Here is a 27,948-nt window from a genome sequence, read left to right as displayed (position 1 = left end):
CACACACACACACACACAAACACACATAGTCGCTATTGCTGTCTGTTGCATCGCAGGACAAGCAAGCAAACAGCACGTTACGTATACGCAGCGTTGGCCAGAAGAAGAACAACAAGGCAGCAACGAACACACAACCATTGACTTTAGACACTTGACTGTGTTGCAGCTGCATTGCCAAACTAACAACACCCCAACACCAGACTCTGCAACCTTCCCTCCCCTCGCCCTGCCAGCTTATTTTCGGGGTTTAATTTTGATTTAAATGCTGGCAGACAGCTTGAAGTCGAAATCCGCTGCGTGCTGAAGCAGAAACAAAGTCAGGCACATTTATCTGGACAGGCATAAAACTATACTCTCCCAGCATTCAACTGATTACTTTTACTTAATTTTATGCATTAATTTAACGTCGATTAAAAGCAGTTGACAACGAATTTATTAAGGGCAATATTTTATATTTTCACTGTCTGAAAGACATCTTGAAGTAAAATTAATAGCTTATTTATCAGTTAGATTTTAACTAGACTATGAATAAATATTAAGATCAAAATAAAATAAGAAAATATGTTTTTAAATTAAATCAAAGCAATTTAAAAAAATAAAAATATACAAAAATTCAAAACATACAAAAAAACTTGAAATTTCTAGGAGTATTCAAATTTAAATCAATGGATAGACAGTTGTCTTGGGGAGGGGTTGATTACACCCCTCTTGGTGGCCATTTCATGTTCATTAGATTACGCAGCTTTAAAGTAAGCAGCTATCTCTAAGAGGCGTTAGTTTGACGACCGCATCACAACCAAAACCAGAGCCGCATTGGACATCATTGTCTTCGTAGTCCTCGTAAATGTAAAAGTTGCAACTTGTAGCCTCAAAATAACCACAAAGTAAACACCAGAGTGGCAGTGGCAGTAGCAGACTTTAGAATCCAGACTGCCGACAGTCGACCGTCGACTGCAGAGTGGCTGCACGAGCGCAAAAGGTATTTGAATAGCCTCGACCAAAGACACGGACAAGGACACACATTGTAACGGGCGACAGGAGATGGGAGACAGAAGAGAGAAGACTGAAGACAGACAACGGCAGGAAGTGCGGACGAGTAAAACCAGACGAGTGTCGAGTAGTTGCAGCTCTTCAGATTCCTTGCCCCATACTTACCCCCCTCATTGGGGCAAGACAAAATAAATAAGTGTGTAATTCAATATTTAAGGCTTTGTCAGTAATTATTTTAGCCAAGGCAGCGAAACTTGTGCGCTATCAAAAGCCAAAGTTGTTAATAGAAATTAGAAAAACGGAAGCAGCTGAAAAACAGTATACTGACTCTTTAAATTGTTAAATCATAAATATAACAAATAATCTTAAACATTTTCTATTATCTACTCAGTTAACATTTTAATTTTAGTTCCTTATTAATACATTTTTTTATTAATTTTATCTTAAATGTTAAGTTTTTTATATACAATTACAATTACTACAAGTCAAGCACAAATTGTTGCTAATTTTGGCCACGTTTTGTTGCATTCGAAATGATACTTACTTGGGCGTAATATATCAAGAAGTTCGTGCCTCTAAAATTGACCTACTTGCTGCACATTTGTCTTTATTAAATGGCTAGAATTATGACTTGCCTGCTTGGGCACTTGATAGCCCGTATAAATTATAAACCAATTTACTAACTATCCAACCAAAAATGTGCGCAAAATGAACTACCAATTTGATACGTAGAATACAACAAAGAAACCCAATGGAAAAAACGTAACGTAACGTAACGAAACATTATAATGGCATCGGGTGAGCGTGAAAATGAATTATGCTCAAATAATGGCGGAAAATAGGGAAAACTTGGCATTCGAATGCATGACAATGAAACCAAATATACCTATGTATATTTATATGTACGTATGTATATGTATGCACATGTATTTGCCACCTGTGTGAGCCACATTCGAAAATTTTTCTTTCTTTCCGTTTTGCATGTGCATATTTCAAAACCTTGGCTTGTGTATATAAATGCGTGTGTGTTTGCCACATTTTCTGCTGCGTCTCTATTTTATTTAGTTTTTTGTTTTATTTTGAATATGCGCATAGTTTAAGTCTGTAATTATTCCAGCATTTAGTTTAGCATTTCAGCAGAAACCTGCTCAGCACTCTTCCCCCTCTTACCACACTTCTGCATTTACCATGGAAACTGCATGCGTCGTTGATTCGGGTTCTGTTTCTGGTTTAGATCCTTCTGCTCTTGGCTGTCCAGTCAGAGTCTGGGTGCTGAGGCCTGGTCCTGGGTCTGGGCAGGATGTGCTGGCTGTTATGCGCGTGTTAAAGTGAATTTTAAATGATTTATTACACGTCTAGCTTGTGGCAAACTGATACTCGCCCTACAAATTCAACAATTGCCTTTTTATGCGAGTCCTGTAAATTTGCTCGCTGTCTTCGTCCTGCGTGCAACTTCATCTTTATACTCAGCTCTTCCTTTGTGGCAGCAAATTACTTTTGCTGCTTAAAGGCTCACAAGAATTATAATATTAGCTATAATTATGTATTTGTATTGCATTAAAGCAGTTGCATTAATTTTGATATAATTTTAAACTTCAATTTACTTTTGAGTTAAGATCCAGAAAATTAGCTGAATTTATGTATTTATAATGCATTTATCTTGAAATAAATTAAATTTTCAGTTTTAATATAAGTTTGACTCCAACACATAAAAAATGCCCCTTCAACTTAATTCTCTGTGCATAAATACCCCAATTAAGACATCCGTTTTGAATTTGTTGAGTCAGTCAGGAACTTCCACTCAAGTTGCATGCAACATGCGCTGCAACTCGCATACTTTTCTTCCAACAGGACACAGAATGTTGCATCAAACACAATCCACACACAGGAGACACAACATTTGTTCGACGTGTTCGATTTGCTCCTTGGCGAGCCGCAACATCAAATCGCTTGCAACATGTGGCAGCCAAGGGTTGCAGGAGTCGCCGCACACTCTACGCTTTGCAGAACTGAGTGAAATCTTTGAGCACATTGCAAAGGGGCGTATGAGTGATTTTTCGAATGAGATTGAGAGTTTTACACGTGAACAATGTAAATTATTCACGGAAATTAATAATTATGCATAATTAAATAAATTAATAATATCATTAAATGCACAACAAGGCAGCAGGATGAATAAAAAATGGAATTAAACAAATTACAAACGCAATCAAAAATCACATTAATCAGACCATGCCACATGCAACGGAATAAATGTGGCAAGGTAATATTTATAACACCATTGCACATATGCAGATAGGAGGGTAGGGAGAAGGGGAAGGGGTTGTGGCATGTAGGATGGCCAAAAGGACACATAAAAAGGAGCCGTGACCGATGCATAAAAATAAATTGATATCACAACGAATTTGAATGTGCAATATGCAATGTCGCTGACGGAGTTACGCCCCCAAATTCCGCCCCTCCCCCTCCTCTACTCATGCTTACACACATACACATACGTACATACATATATCAGTGCTACTTTTTTGCCATGAATTATTTTGGCTCGTCTGCATGTGAAATTTTTGGCCAAACAATTGGCAAGCAGCAATAGCAACAACAACTAACTAGGAGCGCAAATAGAGAGCGAGAGAAGGAGCGAGGGAGTGGGTAAAAAGGGGTAGTGAAAGGGGGTGGGACATGCAATGCTGACGACGACGCCGAATGAATATGATGCATGAAATAACAATAATGAAATGACAACAAAAGGCATGGATAACAAAAGGATTGCCTCTGTGGCAAGCAGGCTTCGTAGGTCAGCGGAAGAAAGGGGAATGCATATGTCAGAGCAGCAGTTGACCGACCGACCGACCGACCGATGGACCGATTCGAGGGTGGGTCGAAAATCAAAATCCAAATCAAATGTGATTTTTGGTCACTTTGAAAATTGTTGATTAGTTACGCCTGAGTGCAGCTAAATGAATTCGGGCGCTGCATTAAAGCGATTTCAAGTTGATTTCTGGCCCTTCACTTGACATAGATAGATTATAGACATGTTTTATAACGATGGGCATGACAACAATCAATTGAACAAAATAAAATATAATAAAAAAAATGAAAATAATGTAATGTAAAATAAAATTGTGGCATGTAACCATAAGCTCAATGCGCAATTTAATTTAAACAATTAAAGGCAAATAAATTAAAAAATGCGGTTGAGTGGCGGTTTCAACGAACAGCGACAAATTGCATGTATCACACAATTATAACAATATACATATCCACAGTGACTCTCAACTTATTCGGCCTACTACATTTTAAACTATTTTTTGCTTATATAACTTAATTCAGATATAATATATTTAAATATATATAAAATAAAATATAAATCTTTTAATGTTTGTAATATTCTTTGGTCAAAAAACTTCCTTGACTAACTGTTTGTCATACATAAATATATACGACCCCTTCTCATAGAGTTTACCTCGCCCAGCTGTCGATTGCCATTAATTCGAGCATATTAATTCAAATTTACATGCGCATTTTCAGTGCACACTTTTGGTTTTCATAACATGCACATTACAGGCCACCAACAACGCCCAAAATTTATTGCTAATCAACTACAAATACTATATGCGAAATTGCATAGTCGATTTAAGCAGATTATGAGTCCACTTCCGTAATATAGTGCAAACAAACACACACACGTAACAGGAAACCAAGTAATAAAGCTGCCTCAAAGTTTTGTCTGCTAACCAAATTTCTAGTTGCTGCTGCACGTTTTTGGTTTCAATTATCATGATGCTTGCAACCGATGGAAAATTGTTGTTGTTGCACCTGGACAGAGTGTGTTTGTGGTTAGTTTGGTTAAAATATAGAAATAATTGATGCTTTTATTGCTTACGCATGAAGATTCCTGTGTATTTATTTATTTACATCTATTTTATCTGCAAACAAGCCCAATTTAAGATATTATATGCTTATATTTATTTAATTTCATTATCATCAAGTCGCTTAATATATTTATTGACAAACCGAAATGAAATTGTCCCTTTCAAATTAAGGCGCCCAACCCTAATCAAGTGACGTTCGCTACGCAACGTCGACATTCACGCAGCCAACTTAGCGCCTCTGAAATTTGCGCTGCTGTCTCAATACTGCGTTAACAGCTCAGCTGTTTTTGAAATGTGTTAATAATTATGTTATTTAACAATGTGGGGTCGCGAACGGCTAGGAAAATTGTAAAAACATTATTTTAAAATAAAACCTACTCAAAATGTTTACAATCCGCGCAGCACTGCCATGTGGCAGACAACTTGCAGCTGTCTTGGCAACTACAGCACGTCATGCCCGCCTGCAGTCCAGCTGTGGATTTGCTGCCTGGTCGAGAGCAGCTTTCCAACCACAATTACAGCTAAAACAACAAAAACAGCACAGGTTGTATGCAACACAGGCAGCTGGTAAGGATTCAGAGGCCGACAACTTGCAACGCGTCTATTATGGAAGTCTGGCACCGCGAATGAAGCTGGTCAAGTTATTTTCACTGACCACGAGTTTGGCCGGCATTGCGGCACAGCCAATACTGATGGAACAGGGCATGAAGATCGGAGGCACTGGCATGGCCGTCCTCCTGTGCACCGTTGGCGGCTTCTTCACCTTCGTTACACCGCTGCTGCTGCACTTTGTCACCAAGAAATATGTCACTGAGCTGCATTACAATCCAGTTACGGAAGAATACACCGCCACCACGATATCCCTCATTTTGCTAAAGATCAAAGTTCGTAAATAACTTTACAGTCAAAGTGTTTTTAATTATTCTATTCTCTCTATATCTTGCAGACAAAGTTCCGACCCAGTGATGTTACCGTACCTGAAGTTCCCGGTATGTTTACCTCCTTTATGGTGAAGAAGCGTCCTCTCTTTGTTGATCCTGCTTTGTTTGATGACCCCGAACACTATGTGCGCATTATGGGCTACGATAAACCCATAGATTTTAAATTAAATTTAAATGATGAAAGCGATCAAACAAAAAAGAAGCAGCAATAAACTAAATGTTTAACTGCTATTAAACTAATATAGCTGCCAACTTGTTTGAATAGTCATGCCGCGCGCCGTTTAAATTTTTTGATCCGGTCTCGGCAAATTATTATTGCTAAAGAAAAACTAAAAATTTAAACTGCGCGCGTTTCAGTTAAGGAGCAAATTGCTAATGAGGAGCAACGTTAAATTTTATACCTAAAATATACCAGAGCATCTGGTAATTAATAAATACTAAATCTGTAGAATTAATGAGAACGCGTTGGCATGGTTCCCAAAGTGGTTTGTTTTGCCAGATCGGAAAATTTTGCAGCGTGGACCAGGTGGCAGCGTTTGGGCCAAAAAGTGTTTCCACACCAGTCTGGCCAAGACTTTAAGAAACACAAAAGCTTGTTTCTGACTGGAAAGCGTTTAAATTTGTTTTAGTGGGTACTTTTGCAGTTTTACCAAAAATAAACTTAGCTAAAAATATATTAAGATAGCCAGATTTCATGCAATTTTGAAATTTTGATAGCAAACGAACTCTGAAAATAGCTAAAATTAGCTATAAAATAGCTAACTTGGCAACAGTGATATTTGTATCACTAAACTTTGGTTTGGCCAGACGCAATTATTTAACGTTTTACCGAATCTTACAACGCGTTTTAGTACGCAAGTCTAGTGCGTATATAGTCTTTTATAAAATACACTCTCATTCAAATAATGGTAGTGTCGGAGACCGAAAAGGTAAGAATAAAATAGCAATTGGAAGCCGCATGGTTTCAGCCGTGGCAGGGTCGTCGATAAACAGGGCTGTTGCACACAAGGGGAAGTGCAGAGCGAGGGGCATAACCACAGTATTTTAGTGCAGCTGGCGTGGCACGTCATCGGCAGTTTTCCATTTACATTTACATTTTTCAATCAGTTAAATTAGATGTACGCTCGGCTAAAATAATTGTTGTTTGCAATTAACGTAATGAAGTGAAGTTAATTGTTACTTACACGCCGTCGACTACGTAATTTTACTCGCGCTGCCTTACGAAGTTGCTCTCTCCATTTGCATATTGCTTTTGGTTTTGCTTTTCGCTTGCTCTTTAAAAACACGCCGCGCGTTTGCCTCTGTGCTTGCTTTTGTGGCTGTCATTCTTTTTCTGGTGTCGCTCGCTCGCTGGAATTCGCAGAGGCGATTTGTACGCACACCCAAACAGTGTTGTTCATCAGTATTTCTACATACCTTATTTATATATATAGTTATATGTATATGTGTGTGTTAGTATGTGCATGTGTGCAGCATAAAAAGTAGGTGAAGCAGGAGAAACAAAAAGAAAGAGTAATTTACTGCAATAAGCAGCCAGAGAAACAACAGTTAAGTTTTTTTTTTTTTTCCTTTTTTCGCCATGGCGACTGCGACGCGACGCCGACTTTCATTGCATCCAACGCCAGATGAACAGTTTAGTTCGTTGGCTTTCAGTAATTCGCGTCACTTATCGAAATTCGCACACGAATTTTAGCTCAATAGTTTTTGTGTCTTTTTCTTATTTGCTAAGAAGTTGGAAAAATTGAAGATCAAGGCAGTCCGTGTGTTTTCAGTCAAATGTGCGTGTTTTTTGCCGTGTAGTCGTAAATTTTAAGCATTCAAACATCACATTTTTTTTTAGGAATTTGTAACCCAATTTCCAGTTCCGAAAAAATACGTTATTTTGTGTATTAACATATTATTAATATTGTGCACAAATCGAAAGTAAAAAACGGCCTGGAATTGCACATAACGAGTTTAGCAAGTTTTCATTTTGTACAAAATAAAACCAAAAAATAATAAATAAATACACACACATAAGTGAAAAGTGAGTCAGTGTAGTGTCATTGCCTCGATCTCCAGAATCCACAGAATATATTTGTCCTCAGTCACAAAGAAAGGCTGCACGGAAAGAAGAAGCAGAAGAGTCAAAAATAAAAAAATACTGCAAGCAATTGTACCCGGCTCGTCATATAATACCAACATAATACATACATAGAAAAGAAAAGCTTCACGCACGCATACATACATAGCAACACACACACATACACATAAATATATAAACAGCAGCGATCGCGTCAAGTGAATCAACATCAAAATCATCGTCTCGCAGTCTCTCTCTCTCAGTAGTGAGCACAACGTGAAAGCTCATACTCCCAGCAACAACAAGAACAACAACCAAGACTCTCTTTCGGCCTCAACATGCAGAGCGACTTTCACAGAATGAAGAACTTTGCCAACCCCAAGTCCATGTTCAAAGTAAACCTCAATAATCAAATACTCTCTCCCTCTCTCTCTCTCTCTTTACATTTTAATTCTAACCAATTTTGTTATATATTCTATTTATATTTAAATGATATAGAGCAGCACTGGCGCTGCCAACAGCGATCAGGTGAACACAGTAGCACCTGGACGCCCAGAGTCGACTCCAGCTGCTGCTGATGTTGCTGCCACTGCCACAGTGGCTGAAAATGTTGAGGAGCCAAAGGCAACCACTGAACAGCAGTCGGATGGAGATGCTGCAGTGCGCACCGAGCATTTGTTTAAACACCCGCTGCAAAACACATGGACACTGTGGTATTTGGAGAACGATCGCACCAAATCTTGGGAGGATATGCAAAACGAAATTACCAGCTTCGATACAGTAGAGGACTTTTGGAGTCTATACAACCACATTAAGCCCCCATCTGAGATCAAATTGGGCAGCGATTACTCACTCTTCAAAAAGAGCATACGGTAAGTAAACTCTAATATTACCTACTCTTAATATAATATCTATATTTGGTTAAATATATATTTCAGTCCGATGTGGGAGGATGCTGCCAATAAGCAGGGTGGTCGCTGGGTGATCACTCTGAACAAAAGCTCCAAGAACGATTTGGACAACTTGTGGCTCGATGTGGTAAGTTACAGGTAATTAAATAGTGAATATATATACCTAATTGAATTGTCTTTCAGCTGCTTTGTTTGATTGGCGAGGCTTTCGATCATTCCGATCAGATTTGCGGTGCTGTTGTCAATATTCGCGGCAAGAGCAACAAGATTTGTGAGTAAACTGCAACTAACCATATAAATATACATATACATAGTTTTTATAACTCTCCTCGTTACTCTGATATATTCTCAGCTATTTGGACCGCCAATGGTAACAATGAAGAAGCCGCTCTGGAAATTGGACACAAGTTACGTGATGCTCTACGTCTGGGACGCCAGAATATGTTGCAATATCAGCTACACAAGGACACAATGGTCAAGCAGGGCTCCAGTGTCAAATCGATCTACACTTTGTAAACTTACGGAACTTTGCAACAGTTTTAGCTATTTGTGTTGCCTTTATTACTGGTTATAGCCGTTCAATCGTAATACTGTAAAAGACCCAAAAACAAGAAAACGAAAAACCCCCTTGTTATCAGAAAACGGCGAAAATTATCAATCGCTTGCTTTTTGTAGTCAGTGTCATGGATTATGCGAAAAATATATAAAAAATAAAGTTTAAAAATGTGAATTTTAATGATCAGATTTTTGGATAAGTAGGTACATGTATTATAAAAAAGATGGGAATCACATTTGCCGCTTCAGTGGGACATGATTTGCTCAACACGGCGTCGCAAATCCTTCCGGCCACAGTCGGAGAGTCCACGACAGAGCTGCAAGAGTAGTTGCCTTGGATCATTGCACTCGTCCTCCTCGAAGATCTGCAGCAGCCGTAGAATGCGTGATTTCAAGTCTTGTGGGAAGCGAGCCTCGATCTCATCCATGGCGCCCTCTCCAATGCCCAGTTTGCGACCGAGATCTCGCCAGGAGCGTCCCAATTCCTGTGATATCTTTTTGAAAACTGCAGCACGCTTCTCATCCGTAAACTGAGCAACAGTCACGTAGTTCTGCTGAGTTGCAACCGGTTGGGGAATGCGCTGCGGACTTATGTGCAACTGTTGCTGCAGCTCCTCGGCCAGTCTTTGTTCCTGATACTGATTTACGGAAACTCTAGGATGTTCAACTTTTTGGTAAACGCTTAGTGCTTCTTGCAACTGCACATTTCGTATGCCAAGAGATCGCAGAGGATCAAGTTTCTCCTCGCTGATTTCATCACCTCTTTCTAGGCAATCAATTAGCTCTTCTATTGTGTTGATACGATCACTTTTTCGGGTGGATCCGATTTCACTGGAAAAGAGTTCCTTTAGCTCGTCCAAGTCTGCATTGGAGGCACCTTCAATGGCCATCTGCTTCAGCACATCGTAGCCCCACTGAATTTGTGCTGCCATGGCACTTTTTAAAAAAACTAAAAAACTAAAAGAAAGGTCCAAATTGACAGTCTAAATAATTTTTAATTTTTTGCAGCCAATTGCAGTGAGACCACTGACATTACCACCTAGCAAAAAATAGTTGCAGTTTATTTGTACGTTGCCAGACCTTGAAAACTGATCTACATCATTTCAGTGTCTTTTTTAAAAATGAATTTTTTGTTTATTTTTCCAATTTTTGAAAATTTTAACAGAAATGTTGTTTGAATTTTTGTCAAAAAGGACCTTTAATCCGATATACAAGCAAGCCAAACCCGTTTTTTTGTTGCGACTTCACATTTTTCACAATTTGGCAGCCCACTTATCAGTGCTGCCCTTTTTGTAATCAGCTGTGCGAAGACATCTCTGCCCATAAAGTTGCCAACACTGATTTTGATTTAAGTTAAATTGAAAATTTCAATATGCAATAACTTTGCAATAAATTATTTATTTGAAGAAAGTTTGAAATTAAATATAGTAAAATATGGACATAAATTTTAATGAAGGTTTGAGCTAGTTAGCCCAAGGGCAGTGAAATTACAAATTTATTTTAAAAAAAAGTTAAAAAAATCGACAAAATTCTAACAAAATTTCTGCAAAAATTTTTAAAATTCTATCTTTAATTTTTAGAAAAATTTAAAAAAGTTTATTTTTCTTAGCTGCAATAATTTTTACAACTTGACTGAAATGGTACGACATGCCAGATCGGGAACTTTTTCTGGGGCCAACCCTTTGGGCCGGGTGGCAGCGCCATAACGTGCGCTGGCAGCAGTCACACTGGCAGTGTCGTCGCAGCCCTCGTTTGTGCAAGTGCGTCTCTGTCGCAGGTTTAATCAAAATGCCTTTGTTTTATTTGTTACTTCAGCAGATTGCAGATAAAATATATACAAATATGTGAAATTACGTTCATAGTATATATAGCAGAATACAAATAGTATTTTTGCACCATACAAATCGTGTATAAAAAAAATTGAAACAATTCTTTGTGCATTCGCAAAAATATAATAATAGACACGCACAAACACTCACATACACATTCGCATCTAGTACACGAACGGGCAGAGATATTGCAGAAGTTCATTGGCTGAAAAGCGTACGTCAAAGTGCAATAGATATTTTATTTTCATTTTTGCAAAAAATCGAAGTAAGCTCCGACCAAAATAATCTGCGTAAAGTCAACGAACGAATGAACTGTGTGAAAAAAAAACATCAATCAGAGGCGGCAGTTGCTACAAATAAAGCGCCAGCATCTGTTTACCATTTCAAAATAAACAAATGCACCAACAAATCATAACAAAGCACAAATTTAATATCGTATAACGTTAACTTTAACGTTAACAACAAAGACAGTTCTCTGACCCTACGCAAGGGGTCGGGCAAGCGAAAAACGAAAACATCAAAAAGAAAACAACGTAAGGATTGCTGAATTAGAGTGACCAGATTTCTCGAATGCATCCCTTTGAATGCAGGGCATAGAGCAAACAACAAAAACGACAGCAACAACAACCACAACAATAACAGAGTAACACACACACAAGTATGTCGTGCGAAAACGCAAAAACATCATCAGATATCGAGCATGTGGATTGGAGCACCGGAGGCTCCGGCCAGCACTACGCAAATGTCAGGTAAGTTCGAGTGCACTGAAAAAAAAATACAAAAAATAAATGAGCAAAAATAAACACACAAATTCTATTACTCTGTCAGAGTTCGCCCCGCCTTACAGTGTGCCCTTGATATGACCAATGTCGCATAGTTTGGCATGGCGACTGTAAACATTAAACTGTAAACATTTTGAAAATGTATAAATTATTCAGTGATAAAAGCGCAATTAAAAATGCTTTAAAAATAATTATATTAAGTAGCCATAAATTTTACATGAAGGTTTGCGATGCTACAATTATTTGTATATCTTTTATTTATTTAATCTGTGTAATTATCCAGCTAAGGGGTCTTTAAGCCACCTCAGAGGTTTATTACAGGTTTTCCCGAGCCTGCTGAATAAAATTACTACTATATCTTATGTCTGACATTGAAGCAAAAGGTTAAAGGTGAAAATATTTCACGAAAAAGTATGGTTTATAAACTAAAAAAAGTAAAACTAAGCTTTATTACTATATAAATGTTTATATATAGTTTTTGTACGGTTGTTCACTCGATTTTCCTGTTTTATTTTAATTGCATCATTTAATTTCAATGAAAAGTGATGTGTTCACATAAAAACAGCACTTGCTAATTGATAATAATCATAAATTAAGAATACTTAAATCGTCGGATGTATCATAGATAGATATTAAAACAGAGAATATTGATTCACTGATTCAATCATCAAACAGACAAAGCTCATTAATGTTGTCACATTAAGCGAATGCACTAATGATAGTAATTTAATTGATAACTACTAGTATATGTACTATATGCACATACTATATTTATGGGAAATAATATATGAATTCATTATACGAGCGGATTTACATACGTAATTCGCATTCGTCAAGGGGGCGGAGAAGTCGCATCAATTGAAATGCAAATTCTCAGATTTATATACACGGTCAGGTGTCAGTTAACTGACACGTCGACGTCTAATTACTTTGATTTATAATTTCAACTCAACCCCTTCATTCATTTATTCATTCACATTTGTTGATACTAGTGTGTGCATTTTTCTTGCCATAATTATGCCGTCATTTTAATTTATACAGCAATCAACAAGAGTCAACTAACTGAGTGTGAACCTGAAATCTCTCAGCGAGTCCACAAAAGGCGCAAGTTGTTGCACTTATCAGTGCCACAAACAACACAATCAGTCCAGTCCGCCGATGTGGAAATCTCTTACACAAATATCCAATGCATGTTATTGTTGTTGTTGCCTTTAAATATTTACTCAAGTTTGCTCACATATTTGCCAAGCGGCTTAAGCAATTCGTAAATGTAGCAAAGCTAAATATATATGAACTGATAAGGTTCACGGCAATTACAGCAACAGCAGCAACAACTACGATGTATATAAGCACAAGTAATTATAGCACAATACCCAATAATCACCTAGAATAGTTGGGAATGGTTTGTTTATTTGGCAATAAACTTAATGCATTAAAACTGATCCATTTTATATGATAAAGAAAATATTTAATTACATTTGTATCCATAGTTAGCTAGTCATATCCATGTCCAGTCTAGTTAAAATTAAAAAAAATAGGGAAACAGTTTAACAATTATATAATACATTTTTTAATACGCCATATACATTTATATTTATTTTCATAAGGCGCCTGACTTTTGTCAGCTGCAAGCCTCAAACCAGTTGGCTGCAAAAAAAGAACGAAAAAACAGAAAACAGTTAAAAAAAAGCAAAAAGCAAAACAAAGTACAGTTAAAGACGGCAATAAAAAGCGAAAAGAAAACAAACAGCAAAAGCGAGCTAAAGGGGCGACTTTCAACTCTTTTTTTTTTTATATGGGTGTATATATTAAGAATATATTCTTTATATATGGTATTCATATTCATATAGTCTTATATAGACATATAGAATTTGTGTGAGAGACATTCAATCAGCTGAAAAGTGACAGGGCGACATTTGCATTTACATTTGATTCATTTGATGTTGTCGTAACACGTTGCGTATACGTTATGCATGCTGTGTATCAAATGGCTTCGATCGCCATGGGAGAATGCCCATCACAGCACTTTCGATTGTCCGATTACGTTGTGTATCGATATAGGACGGGAGTGGTAGTGGGAGGGATGGGGATGGGGGGATATATATTAATTATTATGGTTTGACGTCTCGTGCAATAATACAAACTGATTGCCCGGACTGATTACAAACAATACATAAGCAATCACATAAGTATGTCTGTCTATCTAAATAAATTTATATACGTATGTGTGGATGGGACAGCGGAAGCACTGCTAGCTCAGCAAGGGCAAACTAACAGCAACAACAACAACTGTTTAACTGTGCAGTTGCAAGTTTGGAAACTCGAAACCCAAAACACATAGCATAAAAGAGAACGAAAGTTGTTTAATTGAAACTTTGCACCTGCCTCAAAGTGGAAATGCGATAGTTTTTGCATTTATATGAATGTATGTATTTATGTGCTCACGTCCATTGTATAATTATTAATCATAATTATAATTATAGAGTGTATAATAATATGGTCTAGAAATCTGTAACACAATACTTAAGTACAATAATCAATGTAATTCTTGATCTGGGTCAGTTTTTATAAAAAATAGTCTCTTAGCTTTGAAGTTATCTAGATAAAAATTACGAAAGATGTGTCATTTTTCTCCAGACAGTCCTATAAAGTTGATAATCGGTCGAAAATGAAGTTTTTGTATTCAAAACAAAGTTGTCCATTGAGCTCAACCAACATCAAAGATATGTACTTGTTATTGTTTTCTACATTCTGTCGATCAGTCAAAAGTTGTAAAAGGGTATCAAATCCCTTCAAAATCAAAATTCTTGCTTTTTGTATTAGGATTGGTGCACGTTCATTTGAAAAGCTCCTTACGCTCTGCTCAACAGTGCTGTGCTTTTAGGCTTACGTAGACAAAGAGTCCGTTTGTCGTGTGTGTGTGTGTGTGTGTGTGTGTATTTCTGTGTAGGTCTATAATTAGACGAATCGCCGACATAGCCTATATTGGTCCGTGTTCATCTACATGTTTAAATAACAAGATCATAAATTGATGAAATATATACTATAATTGCATTTGAATATACACCGATTGTTCCGACAAAAACCATTTGTATCTTTATCTTGTAATAATTTAAGTAGAACTCGTAAAAATAAAATATATGAAAACAACTAACTTAACATATAATTGACTCTATTATCTTCTGGCTGTCAACCGAAAATAGTTTAGAATTGAGCTATAAACTACCCTTTATTATTATTAATGTTTTGGAACTAAGCTTATCTTATCGCTGCGATAAAGGAATGCGTCAGCTTTCAATAAAGTGAGTTAGAAAAGAGGGAAGTACTAAAATTACCCGAACTTACGTCATATCTTACATTACGGAATCATACATAATACTTCCTCATAGTTCATTTAGTTTCTACTAAATAGAAAAAATGATGATGGAAAAAAAATTTAATTTTCCAATTTTGATGCAGAGTCAAATGAGAGGCCAAAGATTGATAAAATTGACATTCCGCAAGGAAATCGGTTAAGAAATCACAAAGTTATGACAGTTTGTCAGATAAAAATAGTACACATAAAATCAGAGCGGAAACTGCGTAGATTGCGATGATAAAAAATTAGCATTTCTTTGTTTTCTTTGTGATGGATTTGGGGTTTGAGGCGGACATTAATTTATGTGGCATGATCGCAACTCAATTTAAATTCACTAATTGCGCACAATTATCGAGACAGACGCGAAATTTGTTTACAGTACGTGGTCATAAAAACAACTGGCAACTCATCAAAGGGTGTGGCGGAGGTCTCCTCGGATTAAGCTGAAACTAGAAGATGGAGACGAAGATGAAGATGGAAATGAAGATAAAGATGTAGTTGAGAGAGGACTGAGTATGTCGCCAGTCTGGCGTCTGTTGTCTGTAGTGTGTAGTCGGCTCCTGAGCCTATTATCTAATGAAGTCATAAAATTGGCAGGCAACCCAAAACGGATGCGCATATCAAAGGATAAACAAGCAGCAGAAAATATATACAAATTGTACATAAATCTGTATGTATGTATATAGATGCGATACAAGTGGGCAGATACAGATACAGATACATTTGTATCTGTATGTATTTGTATGTGTACTTGATGAGCTGCTGTCCTGTGTCCGGCGTCCTGCTCCACAGTTTGGTTCGAAATGCGTTTTATTGATCCAAGGACAGTCAATTGCTGAGGCAACTACGATGTGGCCATGGCCTCAGACCGTCCACCAGACCCACAACAAATGTGATGACAACCCGGCAACAAAAACTAAAACAACAACAACAACAGCAACATCAACAACTATAACGAACAAGAGCAACACCGCAAACAGTAAACGCTTGGCTGGCTTGGCATTTGTGGCTGTCGTGTCCGCCGTATCCTGCGGTGTCCTTCGGTTCAATCACGCACTTGCCGTCCGAGCTCTAAAGCACACACAATCACACACAGGTGGAGTGGGCGGGGTCAAATGAAAGTAAAAGTGCCTCAACTAAAACGTATAAAAACCAATTTTACTTTATTTCTGTTTTCCTGTTTTTTTTTTTTTTGGCCAATTGGTTGTCTGTGGCAAACGTAGTTAACCACACGCTTAGAGCTTATTACGGGCGTAGACCGGGCCAATAATAATAGCGTTTACCCGAGCTCCACTAATTGCAAGCGCCATGAACTTGGTCAACTCTTACAGCTCGCAGCTGGAAACATGGTTCAACTGAAATTAGCTGCATAGCTAATGAACTTATAGTGCAGGCCATCTAATATCAGCTAAAAGCTTTGACATGTTACCAACAACAACAGCAACAGCAACAAATCGAATTAAAACACTTTCAAGCCGAGCACTTTGCCTAATCATATTCCCGATATTGTTGTCACTTAATGTTTATGCATTGAAAACATAGAAAAATAGCACTTATAAAATTTCTTATCAGTTTTTTTTATTAAGAATTGCCTACAGAAACAATATTAACATTTTATAATAAATTATGCATTTGTTTGTATTACTCCATTGTAAATAATTCAATGTATATAAGTTTGTTTGTTTTTTTTCGAAAAATGTAGAAAATGTACATTTGTAGATTATAAAAGCGCTTTAATAATGGGAAACAGAAATTGTGATAACACATAATAATTTATTGAATAATCTTCGTGATCGTTTCGCTTATATACATTATTTTAATGCAAGGAATATTTTAACACATAATTCAATTCCAGATAATTTCAAACGCAGTAGTAAAGTATTTACACTGAATGTATTATTTTATTAAATATATCTTTGTCGTAAATTTGATATTATTATAAAATTCAACTGTAGCCCAATTAGGGGTGCAAAATGTGCACCCTCAAGGCGAAATTCATGTTGATTTCTTAGAAAAAGGTTTACTCAAGAAACGTTTGCTATTCCAGGAAAACAAGTGTGATTTGATACATGCATATTTGTGTGATTAGAAGTCCAATACAATGTTATTAAGTTGTATTGGGATTCAGTATTTGTATGTATGTGTGTATATATATATACAATATTTGAAACGCAATTAAGGCAGCTGCCTGTTTGCATTTCATATCAAAGTTTATCGATTGAGGGCGATTTATTTATTTGTACGTTTTTTTTAAACCATGGTATGTAATTATAATTTTCGACTTAATTGGAAGAGCTTTCATTCAACTTTTAGCTGGAATTTTATTTTGAGAAATACCTAGAAAAAATTGGACAAAATTAAAGTGAAATCTGAGCTTTTCAGAAGAAGCCTTTCAATTAAATTAAAAAGTTAATACAACTCGTTTTTTCTGTCGGAATATATAAGTTTTCCCTTTCAATAAGCTGGTGAAATTGGGAACGGGGAAACTAAATAAATATCTATATACATAATCGTTGAAGCAGGAATTTAAATATGTAAATCTTGAATTATACTTAGCCCCGACTGCAATTTACAACACGTTTTTTTCGTGTGTTTCATTATGTAATTTAATCGCTTTACACCTCTTTCTGTCTCATTTAATAACAAACCGGTTTGCTTAAAAATAACATTTAAAAATCACAAAAATAAATGTATAAAAAAATGAATTTTTATTATTTAAACTCACTTCACACGTAGATAATCTTGATGTGAATAACAAATAAATGTATTGCCTGATATTTTGTATAAATACATATCTTATTGCAAAATGCTTTGTGCTAACTAAGTTAAGTGCTTGTATTTGCTAATAGACACATTGGTTCTAAGTTTTGTGCAAATTGTAGCCACAATGCAAATACTCTACGTTTGTCAATATAAAGTGTACTTATATAGACGACCACAACTGTATGCCTATCCATAATATTACTTATTAAACTCCCCCCCAAAGAAAACGTGACTATGTGCATTCAAAGCAGAGATCGACTATGAATTGCACTGTCCACTGATTGTGATTCATATGCATTCATTTGCTTGCCAAAGGCGTGAGTGCGAGTTGTGAATTGTGAGTGCTTAATTGGGTGATTGGTGGATACGCACCACCAGAATCCAGTGGTGCAGCTGCACCGGAAAACAAAATAAGCTTTCATTAATATTGCGTAGTATATCTGTTGCCAACTTATCATTTATATTAATTAAATACCCTTTGATGAGGGTATTTCAAGTTTGTCATAAAATGTGTCATGCATTTTCTGAGTGGAATCATTGATTAAGTTATACATATTGTTTGTGTGTGTAACTAATAAATTGAAATATATAATACGTTTTTATACTCGTCACTTAATAAATAAGGAAAAGGGTATATTGTGTTCGTTGGAATGTATGTAACAGGGAGAAGGAGGCATCTCCGACGCCATAAAGTGTATATATTCTTGATCAGCACATCCGTCTGTCCGAAAAACCATCACACCCACAGCTTGTAAGATAATACAGTTTTTATGGTTATTAAAGTTACCAATTAATGCTATCTATAATATCACTTTACCGCAGCAAGATCGGACAAGTAGAACGGAAGTAATAGCTAACCAAAGTTATTAATAAAGTTATTATTTCAATACAATCACCTAAAAGTATGCAGTAGTTTTTATTAGGTCGTCACTTCTTTAAAGTACTTTATATTGAAATAAGTAACGGGTATCCTATGGTCGGGATCTCGACTATAGCCTTTCCCACTTGTTTTTGCTTATATTCTTATCAAAATCGAGCCACTTTATCATGTAGTTGCCTTAGAAATTATAGCCATAAATTAAAGTTTTATTTATTGACCTTTAGAAAGCTGTCTTCATAAAGTATAATTTATAATATTTATAAATGTAACAAGCAGATAATTATGAAATTAAAAATACTATTAGCCAAGTAATGGATCTCATTATTTAACGATTTGTTTTTAATGAACTGCTAAGTACGAAAAATTTGTCGCCCCGCAAATGGGCATTTTTTGAGATATTCTCTCTTATTCCATATTCTATTTTATTCTAGGGAAAGTATCAAGCTTACATATTTGTAATGATATCTTGAAAAAATATGTCAAGCTAATGCATTATTAGTAGTTGTTGTGTAGGTCTCACTTATAAAGTTGTTATTTATAGATACTATAGCTGTTCCTTGGAAATATCTATTTGTTAAGTGAGTCAAATTTGTTCGGTGGGGGGTTAACTAAGTATTTTTTTATCACATGCTAGGGGATTGTTTGCACATACTCGTGTCTGCACATAAGAGACAGACAGACAGACAGAGGGACATAAATAAAGGAATATGACAGAGACCAGACGAACAACACATCCTGGCAATCCTTTGTTGAAACAGTGAAGAACGAACAAAAGACATAGTCCACAGTCCGTGGAGCTGACAAGAGTGCTCGGCTCTTCGTCTGCTCGGCTTTTCTGCTGCCAATCAAGTCTGGCATCAAATGCGCTGTCATTTCAATTTGAAGTAATCTGTTCTATCACTCAGGTGCGTGCAACCACTAAAGGTCACACCACAACCACTAACACACACTTGCACACTCTCTTTTGACTCATTTGAAATGTCACAACTTATATAAAATAAAGTATAAAACTAATTTGAATTGCAGATTCGGTTCTGGCAGCAGCCAAGCATCACAGAACAGTGGGGACATCTGCCGGATTTGCCACTGCGAGAGTGATCCACAGAATCCACTGCTGACGCCATGCTACTGCTCCGGCAGCCTCAAGTATGTCCACCAGGCGTGTTTGCAACAATGGCTGACCGCATCGGCGACCAACTCCTGCGAATTGTGCAAGTTCCCATTTATAATGCACACCAAAATCAAACCCTTCAATGAGGTAAGGCAACATCTGGTTGCAATTGATTCCAATAATATTTGTATCTAGTACTCAAAACTAATTTATTTCTTATTTATTTGTCTGTTTTTGTTTTTGTTTTTGGTTCGTGCATTGTTTGGGCTTCCTTCTCATCGATTGCATTGCGGTTGGACGGTGCAGTGGCGCAGCCTTGACATCTCCAGCATTGAGCGACGCCGTCTCTGTTGCACCGTGCTCTTCCACTGTGCCGCCGCACTGTGCGTCATCTGGTCACTGTGTGTGCTCATCGAGCGTGCAGCAGACGATGTGAAACGTGGACTGATTGGTTTGTATACACACTCCCGTTTAGTAATTATTTTGCATGATTCATTTAATTGACATTTACTCCCACACACAGATTGGCCATTCTGGACAAAGCTGGCTGTTGTCACCGTTGGACTCACTGGCGGCGTTGTCTTTATGTACATTCAGTGCAAGGCCTATTTGCATCTCTGCCATCGCTGGAAGGCACGCAACAGGCGAGTAGTCCATCCAAAAATAGCCCACATACTTAGTTAGGGATTAGTCAAGGATTATACTTGAGCCAAGCAGTATCTTGGGTTTCATAACCCATTAAATTTAAGAAACACAATAGATTCCCAATATGTATTCCATTACAACTTAAACAAAGATCAAAGTTAGATTTTTTTAACTTTACTAACTACAAGAAGTATTTAGTTTTTATCATAATACTCTAGTTAATAATACACTCAATGTTATTATATATTTTTCATTTGCAAAATTGTAATTTATAATTAGCTAAGCTGATTTAAAAATGATTATGTTAACTCTTGTTATTCTTTACATTATGTACGCACACATGCACTAATGCAATCCTGCTTTGTACAATAACGATTTCCATTGCCGCCACAGCCAAAATATTGCATTAATGCACAAGATCTATGAGCCTGGTTGAAATACCACATATCTGTCATGGCCCTGTTTTTGCACCAAGCTATCCTCTTGTGACCATGATCCACACGCTCATTGCAGCTTTGTTGAAGAACTGTAATAGAACTTTAATATTCACACAGCTTGGCAAGATTTTCCATTCACTTGCCTGGCTCACCAGGACACTTTTCAATTCTCCACAAAGCCAGAGTGTGAACCACAAAAAGCGTAAACACTGCAAACAGCAACTTCAATTTCATTTTCACTTTACAGTAACTTTTCTTAAACTGTTTAACAAACTGAAAATATTTTAATTTATATAGAAAACTAAATGAAATGGTTGAATTAATGAGCTAAAGCTGTTTTAAAAACTACAAAAGCTGTAAAACTGTTCTTAAATAATTGTTGATTAACATTCTCTTATAGAATAACTTGACCAACTTCAAACATCCATAACTTTGTCAAAACTGAACCGATTTTCAAACGGAATGTCAATTTGATCATGTTTTGGCCTCTAAAATCAATCTGCATTCAAAATTTATTAAGTTTGAAAAAAAAATTATTTTCCTCTAAATCATGGATTCGATGCTAAGGGTCCCCCCTTTGATATTTTGAAAATTCAAAATTTTAAATCTCAAGTTTGCACTTTTAATCAACTCCTTATTTCATAATTAGTATTAAATCACACTTTAAACTTGATTCTGAGACCTTTCATTTTTCTGTAAAAAATCATGTGAAATCTGACAAAAATTTTGACTTGTAAATGTGCTAGGTCAAAGGTTCGACCAACTTCAAGCATTCATAACTTTGTCAAAACGGAACCGATTTTCAAGCGGAATGTCATTTTGATCTTGGTTTGGCCTCACAAATCATTCTGCATTCAAATTTAATTAATTTTGTAAAAGTAATTATTATCCCTTAAATCATGGGTTCGATGCTAAGGGTCCCCCCTTTGATATTTTGAAAATTCAAAATTTTAAATCTCAAGTTTGCACTTTTAATCAACTCCTTATATCATAATTAGTATAAAATCACACTTTAAACTTGATTCTGGGTCCTTTCATTTTTCTGTAAAAAATCATGTGAAATCTGACAAAAATTTTGACTTGTAAAGTTGCTAGGTCAAAGGTTCGACCAACTTCAAGCATTCATAACTTTGTCAAAACGGAACCGATTTTTAAGCGGAATGTCATTTTGATCATGTTTTGGTCTCTTAATTAATTCTGCATATAAATTTGTGTTGATTTAGAAAATTTAATTATTTTCGACCATCGTTAACTAATACTAATCTCTTCTCGCTTCTTGCAGGATCCTGCTCATCCAAAACGCTCCAGAGAAGATACATCCTCCGGCACCGCCTTCTCCGGTGGTCGCTCATCATCATTTTAGCGAGGCACACAGCTCGTTGGCCCACGGTGCGGTCAGTGGCACCGTCGAGATCAACGCCACGGGAGGAGCTGGACATGCTGTTCACGATTCCAGCTGCGGTGCTTTGGACAATGCGTCGTCAACGGGATTGCATCCACATCAGCAGCAAATGCAGTTGCAGCTGCAGCAGCGACTGTTGAATGCCTCGCCACATCATATGCTGCAGCTGGACGTGGTGCCACATAGCAGCAACAGTGCTGGGACACAGACGGAGGATGCACATGCGCAGCGCCAGCAACAGGGCCAACAATTGGGTCAAGTGGCTGTGGCAGCCAACATCGAATGCTCGCAGTCGCAACACAATTATGATCGCGATTGGGCGCTGGATGATGGCCTGTCGCAGATCTCCTCGTTCCGTCCCTGTCCGCAGGGCTCGGGCAGCATGACACCGTTCCACGACTCCATACATAATGTGCTCGAGCATTCGGAGAGCTCCAGTCGCGGCTCAGCCGCCGATCTCTGCGCCGGCTCGCGGCAAGATCTCAGCGCCAGCGGCATCTCCACAGACACGGGCCGCGAGCACGCCATGCAACTGAGCAGCTTTAGTGGTCAGTATTAATATTTGCCATTCCGAAATGCCATTCTAATCCCTATTCTAATCCTGCAGGCAGCGGTGAGCATAAGGCGCCTTCGATTAGCTCCGGTGTCTCGCATGCGGTGGCCAATGGATTGGGTGGATTTGTGTATAAGCCACATCAGTCGAAGCGCTACTCCAACTCGTCCATTTTCCTGGAGAACCGTGATATACTCAATGACTCGCCTCTGTGCGTGGGCGTGGCCACACCGCTTACCTATGACTACAGCACACCACCAAAGATCGATTATCGCCACTCGAGCATTCTGGGCGCCGAGGAGCCAACCGGATTGGGCTGTTGTGTCGACGCCGCTGACTGTCGAGTGGGCAGAGATGCGGACTTGCGTCGCTATTCGGACACAAAGCTGGAGCTGGAACAGGAGGCCATGCTGTGCAAGAATGCCGATGGTGGCGACATTGTGCTGGACATAGAGCTGCCCTCGTCACCGCTATCTCCGCCAGCTGCCTATGCCAGTCACCAGCAGCATCAGCAGCTGGCACTGCGTCGCTCCTTCGACAAGGGCGTGGATGAAACGAATCCCGGCGGTGGCACCAACAACTCCAATAGCTGCACAGTCGATGCCCAAATGGATCGCTCGCGTTTGTCTTTCAAATCTTTGCCAAATCTCAGCAGCAGCTGTGAAAGTCTCATCAAAAAGTGATTATTCCCAGCGTACACTCTATAATGCTGGACAGGCATAGATCCAAGTCCAGACTGAACCACAACAAATCCATATTTTTTATACCGCACACACTTTCCTAGCGTTCCCAACAACTTATTTCTCCATGTAACCAATGTATTCATGTTTCCCCCCATGTATAATCCATGTATTCATTTAACCATGTTTCCACATGTATCCCATGTTTAACAAAAAGCCCATAAACAATTTTTGAGACTGCAAAACATAACAAGAAATAATAATGTACGTTCTAGAAGAAACAAATATGATTTCATTTGATTAACAGTATAGATCTATATATCTATATATATAATTAAATAGATACGGAACAAATGAACAAACTTATATATATATATAAATACCAATTAAATCTACAATATGTACATATATATAAAGATTTGCTGTAATTCGTGCAGCTGCAGCAGAAACAAATCTCTCAACAATTTCACAGCTCGCGCTGGATTAATCCCCTCATCCCGCTGCCTAAGCCAAAACCGTTTATATGTATGTAGCTCCATATAATTACTACAACTATTAATATTATTATTATAATATCATTATGACATATATATATATGTATGTATGTTTATGCAGAGAGCAGAAGTCGTGTACTTTGTGAAATTTTGTGTTTTGTTTCTTAACTTCTAAGTCAAATGAAATTTTAAAAAATTGATCTGTGATTAAGCGTCATTGAATATATACACATTAAACAACAAATAATACCAATAATAATAATAATTACAATAATAATACTAACATAACAGCAGCAACAATAGAAACGAACATCAATGCAAACAAAATAATAATAATTTTAAAAGTAATAAACTATTTAAAGCATTTTGGATGATTAAAGTGCAAAAGCAAAAGCTCCTTCGTGAAGCTTTATCGGCTCTCTATGTAAATCCTCAGCTCAGCTTTGCGGAAATTGAAACCGAGATATACATAGATGTAGAAATAGCATAATATACAGTACATACTTATGATCGCGACAAGTTACCGAGCATTATTACAACAACAACAACAAGAAATGACAACTAAATTTTTTATTATGTATTAAAATATTTAAATAAATATGTGCAAAACAATTATAACACTATTCCAAAGACAATTAACAGTTGTTTTTCAACATTTTTTTTATTAATTTTCAAAACTAACATTAGTTTATTATTACATATTAGTCTTTTGCTCGATATAAATCTATGATATCAGTAGGAATGAGGATAATGCGACTAGATCCACATCTATTAGGCATTGGTGGGACCACTGGTAGGCTTCTCTCCCTGCTTCTGCTTCTCCTCCTGATTCTGCTTCACATTCAGAAGAGCAGGTCCAACCTGCTGGATCTGAACCACACGCTCCTTGGACTTGTCCTGAATGGGCTGTGGTTTCGGCACGTTCACAGTGAGCACTCCATCGGAGGACAGCGAGGACATCACCTTGTCGGCCTCGTATCCCTCGGGAAGAGCATAACGACGCACAAAATGGCGCGAAATGTAGCCATGATCATCCTCGCGCTCCTCATGCTTTCCCTCGACGACTATGGACTTGTCCACAACCTTGACAGTGAGTTCATTGGGACTGAACTGAGTCACGTCCATGCACACCTGGAAGCCATCTTTGCCCACCTGGGAGATGGGCATGCTCCAAACATCGCCACCTCCATTTTCGTGCTTACGCTTGTGACGTTTGGTCATCATCTTGTTACCCGCCAATGCTGGACAGGCAGGATGAGCCCACTGCCAGGGATACAGTAAAGCCGGCGAAGCTGCCAGGGACTGCAGCTGGCGCGGATGCATCCCCATGCCAAAGTCGTAGATGGGATCGCAGTTCTCCTGCAGGGCATCAACCAGATTAAACAGTTGAGAGAGCGACATATTCTCTTCCTTTTTTTTTTACTTGATCCAATACTTTTAGAGAAAATGGAGTTTATAAAGTTAATTTTTTCCCGTTATGTTCTCTTTATTTCGCGCAGCGAGATGTGCTTCTAACGAATTTAGTTTTACAACTGAGACAAACAAAGCGACACCGGCTGCTTTTATAGCTGACTTGTCGCTCTTCGAGAAAATTCGAGAGATTTTTTGTGTTATGCCAAGGAGCAAGCTTTGCATAAAACATCGAACGACTGACAATCAGTGTTGCCAACTTTCAGGAGTCTAAAAAAGCTATATCAACATTAAAAAATAGCTAGAAAAAGCTATGAAGACATTTATTAATTAATATGTTTAAAAATATCCTACTAATTTGCAATATTTCCAATAGTTTTTAAGCTTTAAACACAGCTAGAATTTCTGCCAGCCGTTATTTCACAACTTCTCCCGCAATTGGCATGAAAAAAAATCCACATTTGGCGGAAAGATAGGTAAACTGGCAACACTGCTGACCAGCATATTGGAGAGAAAGAGAAGCAAAGCTCCAGAAACATCGCGAAATTTCCGTTTAAGTTATTGTGTGCGTGAGTACCAAAGAGACAAAAACATCGCGCAATTTGCGGGTGAGAGAGAGGCATTTTTAAGAGCTTTCATGCGAATGTGCATGTGTGAAAGAGAACAACAACAAAGACTTGCAAAGACGAAAAATATGAAATTTGAACTCTTTTTTGTGTACTTTAAAGTTTATGTACATATGTACACCTCTATGTACTTATTTACACGCATATGTAAGGATACAATCGGCTACATTGTATGAAAAATATATTTTGAATTTGGCGAATTACTAACACACAAGAGTTATTTAGATTTTAATATGTATTTTACTTTATTTGTGTCCCACAGTTTAAATGCAAATACAGACATGCATACAAACAGACATTTAAGTGCTGCCGCTTTTCTTTTACATTACAAATTAATAATACACATGGATCGTATTTTCAAAATACTTATTCTTACTTTATTATGAATTGATGCGGCTTAAAAATCTCTTATAGCTAATATGTGATGAATATTATTTGAATGCGATGTAATGAGCGATGTTTAAGTGTTGGTGTGCACGCATATGAATGTGTGTGTGTGTGTGTAGGGTTTTAGTCTTGGACTCTCCTCCGAGCAGGGTGACAACACTCCGATTCCCATCGTCTTCTTAACTGCTGTCTCACTTTTTCACTTGCCGGTCTCCATTTTCTCGCTAGCTCCATTTTCGCTCTTTCCCTTGCCGCCGTCGGTGGCGCCCTCTGGCGCCTTGACACTCAAGTGAGCAGGACCCGTTTGTTGAATCTGCACAATGCGCTCCTGCTTCGCCTGCTCCTTGCTGGGTGGAGGGGGGGCCTTGAGGGTGAGCACTCCATCGGAGGAGACAGTCGAGACAACCTCGTTGCCATCGTACTCCTTGGGCAGGGTATACTTGCGCACAAAGTGTCGTTGAATCATGCCGTGTCCATCCTCCCGCTCCTCGTGCTTCCCCTCCACAATGACCGTCTTGTCCACCACCTTGACGGACAGCTCACTCGGCTTAAACTGCGCCACATCCATGCAGACCTGGAAGCCATCCTTGCCAATGATAGGCAACAAGGCGTTTTGGCCAGCGGAGTTTCGGCGACGCGACACCGGCATCAATGGGTGATGATGATGACTCCTCTCATAGGGCATGAAGTGAGAGCGACGTCGCTGCAGATGATGAGGCATCATCAGACGTGGACGGTGGAACAGCTCGTGAGCATGCACTCCAAAGCCAAAATCATCGTCCAACAAATGATCCCAGTCATTGTAGGCGGCATCAAGATCGCGTGCCAAATTCAACAGTGGAACAATCGACATATTTAAGCTTTAACTTTTGTGTATACAATGTAACTTTTTTCTTTTATTTGCTCTCTTCTGCACAGCAGATGCTCTTTCGCTGACGATTCAAATACAATTGCGGCGCAGCTGACGACGGAGCGAGTTTTTATACCGACGCCAAAGTGGCAAACACACAAAGACAAAACCGACAGCTTGTTGCTTTTGCGCTCTTGAATATTCTCGCTCTTTCTGCCGGTGTGCATGTGTATGAGTGAGCCAGCAAAACATTTTGCTCTCTCGATCCCACACTCGGAAAGTTCTTGCAATTTCTAGGAGTTTGTGCGTGTCGTCAAGTATGTAAATATAAGTAAATAGATGTGCAAGAATATTTAAATATTTATTTAAAGCATCTGTATTTTTATTTGCTTATCGCACATTTAAAATGC

The 27,948-nt window shown here is 37.9% G+C and overlaps 6 protein-coding genes and 2 long non-coding RNA genes across 10 annotated transcripts; 3 read left to right on the top strand and 5 right to left on the bottom strand.

Annotated features, from left to right (window-relative positions):
- Positions 1–11: 11 nt before the first annotated feature.
- On the top strand, positions 12–24,747 carry LOC117787285. The gene is made up of 7 exons (XM_034625774.1): positions 12–25; positions 11,815–11,909; positions 19,970–20,201; positions 20,361–20,505; positions 20,578–20,698; positions 22,419–23,086; positions 23,146–24,747. Exons 2-7 carry the CDS (start codon positions 11,821–11,823, stop codon positions 23,772–23,774), a joined length of 1,884 nt encoding a protein of 627 aa, XP_034481665.1. The 5' UTR covers positions 12–25; positions 11,815–11,820; the 3' UTR covers positions 23,775–24,747.
- LOC117787287 (transmembrane protein 70 homolog, mitochondrial) lies at positions 5,173–6,047 on the top strand. The gene is made up of 2 exons (XM_034625777.1): positions 5,173–5,746; positions 5,809–6,047. The coding sequence occupies exons 1-2, from the start codon at positions 5,246–5,248 to the stop codon at positions 6,013–6,015; spliced, it is 708 nt and encodes a 235-aa protein (XP_034481668.1). The 5' UTR covers positions 5,173–5,245; the 3' UTR covers positions 6,016–6,047.
- On the top strand, positions 6,575–9,512 carry LOC117787286 (eukaryotic translation initiation factor 4E1). 2 transcript variants are annotated; one of them, XM_034625776.1, is made up of 5 exons: positions 6,575–6,732; positions 8,364–8,737; positions 8,804–8,903; positions 8,960–9,047; positions 9,129–9,512. In XM_034625776.1, exons 1-5 carry the CDS (start codon positions 6,709–6,711, stop codon positions 9,290–9,292), a joined length of 750 nt encoding a protein of 249 aa, XP_034481667.1. In that variant the 5' UTR covers positions 6,575–6,708; the 3' UTR covers positions 9,293–9,512. The 2 variants fall into 2 exon arrangements, with proteins under 2 accessions (XP_034481667.1, XP_034481666.1); XM_034625775.1 differs by lacking the exon at positions 6,575–6,732 and adding an exon at positions 7,908–8,260.
- LOC117787293 lies at positions 6,654–7,367 on the bottom strand. Its single transcript, XR_004617681.1, has 2 exons — positions 6,988–7,367; positions 6,654–6,931 (listed from the first exon to the last, which is right to left on the bottom strand). It is a non-coding gene; the product is annotated as an uncharacterized LOC117787293 (long non-coding RNA).
- On the bottom strand, positions 9,488–10,358 carry LOC117787289 (fas-associated death domain protein). The gene has a single exon (XM_034625778.1). The coding sequence runs from the start codon at positions 10,261–10,263 to the stop codon at positions 9,577–9,579; it is 687 nt and encodes a 228-aa protein (XP_034481669.1). The 5' UTR covers positions 10,264–10,358; the 3' UTR covers positions 9,488–9,576.
- LOC117787292 lies at positions 20,412–27,845 on the bottom strand. Of its 2 annotated transcripts, none has more exons than XR_004617680.1 (3): positions 27,576–27,845; positions 26,100–26,104; positions 20,412–20,422 (listed from the first exon to the last, which is right to left on the bottom strand). It is a non-coding gene; the product is annotated as an uncharacterized LOC117787292 (long non-coding RNA). The 2 variants fall into 2 exon arrangements; XR_004617679.1 differs by lacking the exon at positions 26,100–26,104 and adding an exon at positions 22,454–22,456.
- LOC117787291 (heat shock protein 26-like) lies at positions 24,908–25,831 on the bottom strand. The gene has a single exon (XM_034625780.1). It carries the CDS (start codon positions 25,664–25,666, stop codon positions 25,037–25,039), a length of 630 nt encoding a protein of 209 aa, XP_034481671.1. The 5' UTR covers positions 25,667–25,831; the 3' UTR covers positions 24,908–25,036.
- LOC117787290 (heat shock protein 27) lies at positions 26,593–27,576 on the bottom strand. Its single transcript, XM_034625779.1, has one exon. It carries the CDS (start codon positions 27,539–27,541, stop codon positions 26,888–26,890), a length of 654 nt encoding a protein of 217 aa, XP_034481670.1. The 5' UTR covers positions 27,542–27,576; the 3' UTR covers positions 26,593–26,887.
- Positions 27,846–27,948: the final 103 nt, after the last annotated feature.

This window comes from Drosophila innubila (assembly GCF_004354385.1).
Source record: "Drosophila innubila isolate TH190305 chromosome 3L unlocalized genomic scaffold, UK_Dinn_1.0 0_D_3L, whole genome shotgun sequence".
Classification (NCBI taxonomy): domain Eukaryota; kingdom Metazoa; phylum Arthropoda; class Insecta; order Diptera; family Drosophilidae; genus Drosophila; species Drosophila innubila.
The sequence above is the reverse complement of the archived record's forward strand: the minus strand, read 5'-3'. Positions and strand labels throughout refer to the sequence as shown.